This window comes from Musa acuminata, chromosome BXJ1-7 (genome assembly GCF_036884655.1).
Source record: "Musa acuminata AAA Group cultivar baxijiao chromosome BXJ1-7, Cavendish_Baxijiao_AAA, whole genome shotgun sequence".
NCBI lineage: Eukaryota > Viridiplantae > Streptophyta > Magnoliopsida > Zingiberales > Musaceae > Musa > Musa acuminata.
Window position 1 is genome coordinate 7384235 of NC_088333.1, and position 12036 is coordinate 7396270.

General features: G+C 36.6%; 2 protein-coding genes across 4 annotated transcripts; one reads left to right on the top strand and one right to left on the bottom strand.

Annotated features, from left to right (window-relative positions):
* The first annotated feature begins 816 nt into the window (after positions 1–816).
* LOC103991268 (probable WRKY transcription factor 50) lies at positions 817–1740 on the top strand. Of its 2 annotated transcripts, none has more exons than XM_009410652.3 (3): positions 817–1060; positions 1136–1273; positions 1356–1740. In XM_009410652.3, the coding sequence occupies exons 1-3, from the start codon at positions 870–872 to the stop codon at positions 1624–1626; spliced, it is 600 nt and encodes a 199-aa protein (XP_009408927.1). In that variant the 5' UTR covers positions 817–869; the 3' UTR covers positions 1627–1740. The 2 variants fall into 2 exon arrangements, with proteins under 2 accessions (XP_009408927.1, XP_009408926.1); XM_009410651.3 differs by having other exon boundaries at positions 818–1060; positions 1127–1273.
* Positions 1741–2861: 1121 nt separating this feature from the next.
* On the bottom strand, positions 2862–11995 carry LOC103991269 (uncharacterized). Of its 2 annotated transcripts, XM_018829091.2 has the most exons (13): positions 11825–11994; positions 11670–11731; positions 11437–11514; positions 10743–10821; positions 10291–10361; positions 9912–10013; positions 7714–7803; positions 7302–7376; positions 7185–7217; positions 5453–5530; positions 3831–3893; positions 3450–3564; positions 2862–3228 (listed from the first exon to the last, which is right to left on the bottom strand). In XM_018829091.2, the coding sequence occupies exons 1-12, from the start codon at positions 11877–11879 to the stop codon at positions 3463–3465; spliced, it is 888 nt and encodes a 295-aa protein (XP_018684636.1). In that variant the 5' UTR covers positions 11880–11994; the 3' UTR covers positions 2862–3228; positions 3450–3462. The 2 variants fall into 2 exon arrangements, with proteins under 2 accessions (XP_018684636.1, XP_018684637.1); XM_018829092.2 differs by lacking the exon at positions 2862–3228 and having other exon boundaries at positions 3252–3564; positions 11825–11995.
* Between the last annotated feature and the right edge of the window lie 41 nt (positions 11996–12036).

Below are 12036 nucleotides of genomic sequence, written 5' to 3' on the forward strand. Positions count from 1 at the left end.
CAGCACAAATAGACATAATTTATTGCACAGAATTCTAACAGCTAAGGATTCACAAGGCATTAAAATATGTTTTGACTGAAGAAAAGTATATCTTGCAGCTTGATGTTGCCCAAATACTCTTTTTCTTTGCACCAACAAATATATCTGAGGTTGAACAGGAAAGATGATACCAAAAAATTATCTAAAAAATCAACAATAATATATAAACTCAAAAAGATGATAAATATAATATTTATATGGTTCCATACTTCTCATAAGTGAAGAAAACCAAGTTTCTTGTCATGTAATAATTAATTCAATCCTAATTTCGCAAGTTTCCTTTCTTCACAGTAACTTCTTTTTCATACTTAGCATTCCTTTTCTTCATGATTGTGGAGATATCCTCTTATATATATATATATATATATATATCTTCAAAAGTACAGATATATTTAATGTCTTAAAAAGCGTATATAAATAATTATATGATATTTTTAATCTCCAGTTAATTTTGGTTCCCGAGGAGATCTTCTGCCATCTAATTAGAACACCTCCTCCAGAAGGATGAGGATGTTGAAGTTGGACTTGTACGTTGACTTTGTGGTTTGGGAGAGCAATCCAACACTCAATCCACCAATCCATTCGATTCTCTTACTGCACCTTTCGCCAAAGAGCCGCCACATCTAAATGCCATCGTTGCGTCCGCCCAACACCACACGTCTGGTGGGCAAATCTTGGCTGACGTCACCTGCGGAGACACTTCGGTCCACCTCGACGGAAGCATCACAGCAGCTGGCCGCGGGCCATGGAAGTGCCCCCAACTCGGTATAAATCCCTCCCACCGACTCCACTAACCTCGGCAGCATGCGTTGTTGAGCGATCGACTTGCCATGGCGACTGCCGCTCTGGACATCGGTGGCCTCTCCTGCTCCCCTGTCTTCCTCTTCGACGACGCTCCAAAGCTCTGCACTACCGATGAGTTCGACGTCTCCGAATACGTGGCTGTCTTCGACGAGAGCTCGGTCACGGAGTCATCAGCGGTAGCCGGCGACGTCTACTGCCCAACGGACGACACCATGATGTATGCAGTTGGGTTTCCTGAGATCATTGTTTTTGTGGGTGGTTTGGTGACTCGACTGTGTTGCAGGAGCTGCAGGAACGAGACGAAGAGGATGAAGGTCGGCGACGGATGCAGGATCGGGTTCAGAACGAAGTCGGAGGTGGAGATATTGGATGATGGGTTCAAGTGGAGGAAGTACGGGAAGAAGTCGGTGAAGAACAGCCCCAATCCGAGGTACGTGCATGCGTCGCACGAACCGAATCAGTACTTCGTAGCCGAGGTCAATTGCAGTACGTATGTTGTTGTGTGATCGCAGGAACTACTACCGGTGCTCGACCGAGGGTTGCGGGGTGAAGAAGAGGGTGGAGAGGGACCGCGACGATCCGCGCTTTGTGATCACCATCTACGAAGGCGTGCACAACCACATCAGCCCATGTACGCTCTGCTACAACTACGCTCATCTCCCCCTCGCACCCTCGGCCTCAGCGCCATGGGGGAGGGCGATGGCGGGGGCGCCGACGATCTCCAGTTCATCGTCGACATGTACTGCTCAGTGGTTGGAGTCGTTCTTTCAAGACGACATGTAGCTCAGAACTGCACAAGTTCGAGCTTTGACCACAGGATAAGAGTTGTCGCCGCAGACTCGTCGTAATGCAATGTTTGTTGATCGGCAAATGGTATATTTTGAGGATTTATCTCGATGAATAGTGGCAACGATCTCGTTCTTTTGCGCAAAGCTTGGCCGCTACTTACGAACGTAATTGTTATGCTCGACCAAATTGGACGTCACCATCGGCATCAATGATCCTCCACTGCATTCTTACGAATCTAATTGTTATGAATATGAACCGAAAGATTGTGTCTTATCTACTGGTATAAGATCTTATATCAAGGCGCGATGTTCGAACACCCTCTCGATACTACCTACGCTCGGAAAGAAATCCAGTTTAAGACGAAAGGGACATGTTCAAATACCATCTTTAAAGTCCACTTGGCTGAGATCGGACAAAAGACCAGTCTTTTGGCGTTTTTCGTTGATGGCTTTGTGCAGTGAGTTCTTCCGGAGGCAGATGAACTCATTGATGACTTGCTTCGGATATGAAGAGTATGATCCGGCAGTCAAGTCAAGCAAGTGTTCCGTTCATTTCTTCAGAAAGGAATGAGACAGCCATTGCATGTTTTTGTTGACCAGTCGACTACAAATTTGCTGCAGATCGACAATCCACGTAATGCACTTTGGCTTTCCCCAAAATCTGCGGTAAGAACGTTATTTGCACAGTGATCATACAATTACTTTGGCAATACCAATAAATAAAAAAGTCTGGAAGTATGACTCCTCGGCACAAAATTATGTTGCTGGGCATTCGACTTCTAATTCAAGCTTTGAACACTGGGCATTATGTTGCTGAACTGAGTACATAATTCAGCAAGTCAATGCCTGGATCAAAAAGATTTCCAAGGTCAGGTTTGACTCCTCATCCCTAAGGGCAAAGTTTAGATGTGACCTGGGTAGTCTCATTATCCTCCTTTGTCCCTAGGTAATCTCAACAAAATGAAGCCTATGTTGATAATACAAAGGTAACCTGCTTCATAATTTTTTAGGGTTTGTAGAACACTTCGATATACCCAATGATATTGTTAAACCAATGCGAATTCAGAAATATTTGCCATTAGTTACCAGTAGCAAAAGGGCAAATGGTTGATAGGGTCATCTTATCACTAATTATACTAAATATGCTCTATAACAAACTCAGGTGAAGAAGCACAAAGTGGGATACCAGAAAGAAACATCCCCGCAGATAATTTTATGTGGATGTGAAACTCAGCAAATAAGATAATTGTTCACTGATCAAACAAAGAACCACATCGTGAAATTTCTTTTATGATTAATGACTCCAACAACCTAGTTGACTTGTTCAAGAGTCAAAGCAACTATGCTTTGCACATTTGAAACCTTCGAGTGTTGACCCAAGGCAATATCTAGAAACAAAGGACTATGATAATATACGTATTTACATATCTAAGAGATAGTTAACATACTTCCCATTTCTCACAAGCAATGGATACGGCATAAGTAGAGGTTCTCATAAGGTCATCTCGAGTTCCCCTTTGTATAGACTCATCTAAGAAATAAACTGTCATCAAGTATTCCTCCATAAACTACACCTCAGCACTTGAGAGAAGTAGTTCTGTGGGAAAGTACAAAAAAAAAAACACAAAAAATTCAAATTTCAAATAAACAGCAATAGTTGTTCAGTTACTAGATAACAAATATCAGATCCAACAAGCTGGATAAAGCTATGACACCAATGTTCTTGTTTATAAGATAATCCAACTTTTATTTCACTGATGAGCTACAAATGAACCTACCAAATATATGTTTCAGTACTATAATAAGATCAGCTCAAACCTGGACAAGTCCTTCAAGTTATCACTGATGAGTCGGTATCATTCTGGAAGATTGCTTCGGTCTTGGTCTGGTCAAAATTTCCAGATTCTATAACCTCTGCTATGTGCTGCAAACCCTGGAATGCAAGCAAGAGCACAGAAACAATATGATAAGGTAAACTGATCATTATATTTCTATACTTCCAGGACATCTATCAGAAATTATAACGGACATTATGTTAAATTGCTTTTCAACTGTTATGTTAAATTTCTCGACAAATCTGGAAGCCTTATTATGTTACGTGGTAATAACATATGCAATTCGTGGAGTGATAATAAGCATAAAGAATTATCTGGAACTTGTAAACTGAAGCAAGATCATGTGTCTAAATAAAAATGAAACCTTCAAACTTCTAGCCTCCCCGGATCCCAGAAAACCACGTTTCCCAGCATTCTTGGGGCCATCCTGTGGTATATAAAGCAAAAGTGTTAACAAGGGCAAGTGGGCAACAGAAAATTTTTATAGAACCTGAAAATGATTAGGCAAAAAGAAATCATGACAAAGGGTAAAAAGAAGACTTCATAAGTTAACAGCAGCAATGCCGGACAACGGACAAAGTAAAGCTCCTGATAGAAGTACAAAGGAAAAGGCAAATATGGAGTAATAAGCAAGAAAAAATTAGCTTGTAAATGACATGTTTATTGACTTTATTAATGTTTATTGCAAAATAAATGGCAAAATAAATGTTTATTGACCTTATTAACTAAAGCTACAGTCAAAATGTGATCTGTTATGATGAGTAACAACGATTGCAAAGTAATTACCTCCATTCATCCAACGAAAGTTGTTATTTTCTCAGTTCTGTTTCTACTGAAGCAAATGAACATCTAGATCGATTAAAACCTCATTGTTCCAAGAGACAATAATAAACCATTAAATCCAACCTCACTTGGGACTGTACATATGACGATAAACTAACATTCGAAACCCTTCTGACCAAAATAGGCAAGAAGTAGCAGCAGGCACAGTCCAGTCAGGCCACCCTTGGCCACTGAGTCCTTGGGGGTTATCAGATTGTCAAAACCCTGAAGAGTGGGGGGGTTAGTGCAGAACACGAGAAGGGGAAGCAGGGACTTCAAAGGTATTTTGGTATACTAAGTATTACGATTAGGTGTGGATATTGACATAGTAACCAAAATATTTGATGATTGTAAGTCCCCAAGGCATCGGGTTTTTCAGACATATTTTTCAATAAGATTAGCTTATCTACCTCTCCACTTTTCTTGTTCTCTTTAAAGGTCCACATCCCCTCGTGTTAGGAGTCCATTCCTTACTCTTCTTAATCATTCGACACAAATTACACAATCAGATATTGCTTGTAAAATATAAACTCATCAATACTCAAGCTGTTGGGTTATCATGGTTGTTCTAGTATTTTTTTGAAAATTTTGGAGGCCAAATCTTTGTACAAATTCTAGTACACACCCATTTGATAAATGCATTTGCACCATCAACAATATTTGAGATGTTGGCAATGGATATTAATTAGAAAAAGTCTGTACAGGTTTGATTAAAGTTAGGTAAAGTATGAGACCAGTGGCTAGCACTACATAGCAATGATGACTAGAAATATATAGCACTGGCTTTAGAAACAAAGTAAAAGCACTAATGCCAATTGGTCATTACGAAATGATGGCACAAACCACAATCAAATAAAGTTAAACAGCAATAGGTAGGATATAAATGTGTTGGTGCTTTGTTTTTTTCTTTAAATCTTTGATTAGTGTTTGTTTTAAATAGTAATACTTACACAAACACGTGTGTTTTAAGAGATATATCTGTATATATACATTAATGTTCTAAATGATGAAGCAACTGAAAGAAACTCAGAACATTTTTTTATGTAAAAGTAACAGATTAGATTTCACTTTGATTGCAGATGCTCAAACAAAGAGATCTAAACGAGCATAAAAAAGAGGCAACAGAAATAGGAAATTATATTCAGAGAACTAATGGAGTCTTACCACTAGATAATCAGGCATTTTTCCACCCTTCCCCTCAACGAACTGGCAGAGGTACATCACGCCAGCACATGCAAAATTCTGCAATCAACATATGTTAGTAATGATGGATAAACATTTAGAAAGGAAGCTAGCATGCACAGTGTGCTGATAGCAATTCTGAAGTATGGATAGACTGAAAACAAAGCATAAGGCTATAGATAACACAATAAATATACTGGCTTCATTATGTACTTAGGTTTCTCATTGAATAGAAGTACTTTCGCATGGTTTCTAAATGAATAGAAGTAGCTTAGGATGGTTTCTAATTGAAAGGATGTGGAATAGCAGGTGATCCACTAAAGCATAAAACCATATATAAGTACCAACAAGCAATTCAAGATTCTGATTCCTTGTATTACAACAACGGATAAAAATAAGAACTCCATTCTTTCTTGAGTGATAAATCATATTAAATAACTCCACAATCAGACCATAAGGGAATACAGGAAAGCCTTATCTTTTTTTTAAGAGTTAGCAACCTATACAATGAAAGATATACTGTTTGAACAGTGAAAGTGCAAAACACTCTACCAAGGAGTTTTCACTATGCAAAAATTTTCTAATTAAAGACTCTAAATATGACCTACATGTAAAAGAGCTGCTACGAGAGTAATAATTCTATTTCTATTATATGGGGGCAACTAAGCACCTCCAAATAGGATACATTCACTGTAGGTGGTCATGACTAGAAAACAGATATGCACAATTATGTTAAAAAGATGAAACTACTTATAAACATTATTTATAATTAAAGTGGTGTTTGCTCTCTTCACATGGTGTAACCATTTCAAAGTATGACTTTTTGCTGTTCAGATGTGTGTCGTAAGTTCAAAAACTGATATCTTTACCAAATGGTGCAACCAGCATTTCTAAAAACACTAGGAAATCGATTGGGAGACCTGATATCACATGTTAATGTTTATAAGGACCTTATACCAAAAAGGGATGTATCATGGGACAGCCTATTAAGGGGCCTCGAATGAACACAATCTATGATCCATGTATACTCTAAGTGAAATATGCTTTTTAAGTCTCAAGAGAATCAAATCAAAATGAATCATGCATCAAATGACAGTACTACTGTGACACGTATACTCTCTTCATTATTGGGGTGCAAATTGTCTTTCATCTTCACCAAGCACAACATTTAGATAAAGCAGCTTTTGTCTGTTCTGATGAATACAACAACAGAAACTGTACATTGTCACATATATATAGCTGCAGTTGTAAACCAAAATTGTCTTCAATCTCTTAACGTATTATATCCCTTATTTTGTTTCAAAATTGTCTTCCATCTCTTAACAACATCCTAGAAAACATCAGATTAAGAAAGCTTCTGAATCTTGCCAGTGAATACTAAAAAAACTGCAATTAAGATATCCCAAAGAAACCTATTTCTTACTGTCAGACAGGTCCATTTGGGTGCTAGTTAGCAGCAATAGCAGATAGTAATCGATACCGAATTACCAAAAATATGGTAGAATAAACAGTCTTAAGCTAATGAGAATTCACGTATAGAAGATAATTAATAACATGTAAGCGTTGTTCAGTAGATTCAAATATGCTTGAAATATCACGATATGCACTATCTGATCATATAGCTAGATAAACCCAAAAAATTCCAAAAACATATCTCAATTAATATACATAATGTCAGATATCAAATCTCTATGCCCTAAAGTAATTTAGTCACCTGCTTGTCCTCGATGGCATTCATCTTCCCATCCTGTACCAAAAAAAAGAAATCATTCAACAAAAAATGCACAGCAACAGTTATCTAAATGCAACAAAAAATGACATATATGCTCACCAGACCCCAAACCAGTTGTTGGAGGGTAGTCAATTCTAGCCCAATATTATCAAGTTTTCCACGAGCATCAATTACCTATTTTTCAAAACAAGAAAGTGCAGAGGCTATATAAAGGCAAAGCATTTTTGTGAAGAGAACAAGTTGCAACATATAAATTAAATTTTCTGGTGTTCATGTATCAATAGCAGGCTTGGCCTCACCAAGTCTAGAAGACTTGCTGGAAGAGATGCTAACTGCCAAACTGATAATATTATTGTCAAAACAGAATAAATTAAAGTGCAATCATAATTCAAAAAACATCCACAGAAGATGATTGTAGCAAGACATCCAAGTTTCATTTCCTATATAAAAAGTAACTTTCCTTGCAGCCATAAAATCAACAAGCAAATAGTCATAGTGAACAAAACATTACCTCCTTTTTTATTTCACCAGACATCTCCTTTTGCTCATCCAATTTTCCATCCAAGTTCTCAATTCGCTGTGTCAGATGCTTCTTAGTTTGCTGTAAAAAAAAAGAAAAGAAACAAATATTCTGCTTTACTTACAATGCCCAAATTCCTGTCCAATATATGCTTGAAAAAATTAACAAGGTATTGACATTTAGTACTTTTTAAGCATGTTATTGTGATACTCAGAATTCTAACAATGTTTGTCATCATTTGAATTCTTGAAAAAACAAATTTAAGGATGATAATTAACAGTGAAAATAAAGAAGGAAACACAAAGTTTAAGAAATGTAAATGTTAAAGTAGGATAGCTAGGACTAGCTTATTGATTTTTTCGCATTGCTAGAACGAAGAAGACAAATCAGTTGCTCCAATCATAACACTTCAGGACTAAGTATAAAAACCTGTTCTCTTCAGTCGAGTGTGGAGATTTGATATTGCTTATGTCCATACAAAAACAAAGTACCTGTTTAACTTGCAGAAAATAGAGACTCATGGCGCCTCTCCAGAATGGGCATTAAATTCAATATATACAAAACAGCACAAAAGAACCTATTGACTAGCCAAGATCTTGATATTTTCTCTCCATATGGACCTAAACCTCTTACCACCTAACCAATACTAATCCTTGTAAAGTTAGTGCGCAACAGCTAATGTCTGTATTTCTGTTGGAAGTCACTAAGGGCATGTTTGGTGCAGATTTCCAAATGGACTTTTGCTACTACTAAAGCACTATATATGTATGTACGTACGTACGTATACATATACATACATATACATATACATAGATACATAGATACATACATATATGTATATATATATACATATACATACACATATATACACATACATATATATATATATATATATATATATGTATATACATACATATATGTATATACATACACATATATATATACATACATACATGTATATACATACATACATATATATATATATATATATATACATACATACATGTATATACATATATATATATATATATATACATATATATATATATACACATATACATACATATATATACATACACACATACATATATATAGATACACACATACATATATATAGATATACACATATATATAGATATACACATATATATATATATACACATATATATATATACACATATATATATATACACATATATATATATACACATATATATATATATACACATATATATATATATATACACATATATATATATATACATATATATATGCAAAATTTTGAATGTTAAAAGAAATTTCACAAGGGATTTTGAGAAACCAAAATATTTCTTTTAAGAGGAGGTCAGGACCTCCTTCTGACTCGTCCTAAAATAACTCCCTGTAGATCCTTGCTTGGCTTCGACACCCATTGTTGCTGTAGTCATCAATACCATTTCCATTGTCTATCATCATTGTTGACAACATTGCTACAATCACGATGACTGTCTGGTCACCATCACCATCATGGTTGCCATGACAATGGCCACTGCCACAAATCAATGCTACCACTAAATGCATCACCAAGTACCACTGCTATCAACTATCAACCACCACCTCTAACATCACCAACTACCAATACCATTGTTGCCACCATCATTGGATACCACCACTATCATCATCTCCACCATCACTATCGGCCACTGTCACTATAGTGATGTAGGAGCACCATGGTGTTTTATGTTTATCTCTGTAAATATTTTGTTAGTCTGGATTTTTTGCAAATTCAATAACATGACAACATTTCATGTATTCTACATTACGTACAAAGATTGCCCGAGGAGAAGCATGAAACAGTGTCAAACACTGAAGATGGTTGAAATAATATTCCTGATGAATGCTATCCTTGTAAGAAATTTTATACCAAGCAAAGATATGTGAAAAATCATATTCCGAAGTAAGAATGGAATGTGATACCGAGCAATATGTTCTTTCAAATATTAATTATTTGAATCATGCCTATGTTTTTTTTAAAAATAAATATAGACACGTATATTGCAACTAACTAAATAAGATGGCAACAAAACATTTAGTGCACAACCTTCACTTATAGGAATATATCAAAATGTGTAGCAAAGATATGCAACTATAATTCTGAGAATGAGAAACAAGTAAAAAAATAAAACTTCTTATATAAATCTAAAACTTACAGCAAGAGCAGCAGAAACTTGCTCGAGATGCTTTGTCATGCTTGCAACTGCTTTAGTCATGTTATGTTTGGTAACATACATAAGGTCAGACAAGGAGATGCCCTGAAAAGCATTAGTTAACGATACTAATGAGTCAATCACAAAAACTCTACAACAAGAACCAAAATTTACTTAACCAATCAGAGAAAGAACAATCACAGAAGAATGAACTCCTAAGATAACAATATATACTTAGTTTATGTATAAGCTCATGGAAAGGGAAAAAAAGCAGCAGACGAAAAACTTTAGCATAATTTACAAAGAATAACCAATATTCAATTATCAAAGAAAATCCTCAATCAGAAAAAAAAAACTAGTGAATCTAATGGGAAAAACATACTTTCCACCACATGTAACCATAGCCTAATGCCCCAAGGGTTGCAGCTGGCACTACAAGTGATGCCATATTTCCTGTTGGAGGTAGAAGATATAAAATCAATCAAAATTATCCTAATACAAAGCTGACAATTACATTTAGATATATACGAGCGGTATAGCCAGATTGTTGATCAGAAAAGATAACACAACAACATCAACTACAAGCAGAGAAACCAGGTTTCACTTGATAAACATAGAACCACTCATGTTGCTTAACTAAGCTTGAAAGTATTTTGTTTTTCACATCTAGGCAAGCTTCTATTTGAAACAACATTTCTTACATTACCTAATAATTTATCATTCACAAAAAAATAGCAACTTAATAGGGTGAAGGACCATACATCCGGTAGACTTTGTCAAACTATCAAACATAGCATTAAAATGCACTTGAAATAAATGCTACAGAAAGAGCACCTGAGCCAGAATTTCCATTCAGAACAGTTATTGGACGCGCTGATGCAAGTTGACGAATCTCCATGGCCAACCTACGCACCTGCGTATCAGTACCCCACCTTATCAGCATGTTACAGTCCACCTTATCAGCATGTTACAGTACTAGCAAAAGTTATGAGCAACAGAAATACACTCTAAGAACTAATTTAAGATGAACAAAGAAATTAATTCCTCAAAATAAAACATTTCCACAAATTCCACCTCAAGAGGGCAATATTTTTTTCTATGTACGAATGATTTAGCTTACAATTGATATGAATATTGTCCAAAAGTGAAATTTTTCATCAAATAAAGAAAGAGTTCAATAAGAAAGAAAGAAAGAGCGAGCGAGCGAGAGAGAGAAAGAGAGAGAGAGAGCAGAAAGATTAAACAACGTTGAAGAACCAGAAAGTGAATTAAGGAATAGACACCAATTCATTTTTAAAACAAAATGAGTACAAAGAACGTCCAAAATTTCCACAAATAGCAACTAGACCATAAAACCCAGGTTGACCAAAATGACAATTAACAGATAATATATACAGATTCCACGAAGCAGAAATTGCTACTTTAGCCACCGATGCATTTAGCTAAATTCAATTTAACCACAGAGTCATCAAACGGATAAACTAGCAAAGCATTCATTAGAACACCCAAAAAAGTGAAAACCCGGTACCTGCGAAGCAACTGCATCCGCATGCTCAGGATCAACACCTGCTTTCTCCGCTGATTTCTCCAACCCCTTAACCAATTCCTGCTCACCAATTGGGTAAAACTACCTTAGAATCTAACATCCATGTATCAAACTTCAGACAGCTTCCAAATCATACAAAAGCAACTCTCCTACCAATTTTTTCTCTTTTTTCATGTAACCCACAACTAGAACGAGATCAAATAACAGAGTCGAACCTGAAGCTCCGACAGCATATCGGACAACTTGCCATTGCGCAGCAAGATCGAGCCAGTAAACCCTAGGATTCCAAAATAACAACTCGATCAAATCACTCAAGATAAGGAATCGGGACGAAGAAGAGGCACGCAAGATCGGAGTGGAAGAGGGAAACCTGCTCCGACCAAGAACAGTACTTTGGAAAGCCCCATCCCCACGTGCATCGCCATCGCTCTGCTCCAGGTAGCTCCTCCCTCTTCTTACTCGGAGAGAACCCTAATAAGGGCAGCAGCAGCGGCAAGGAAAGGGAGACGAGTCGAGATGCGAACAAATCGGATCCACACGAAGAAAAAGTCGAATCCTTCTCAGGTAAAGTGTCGAAGTCCC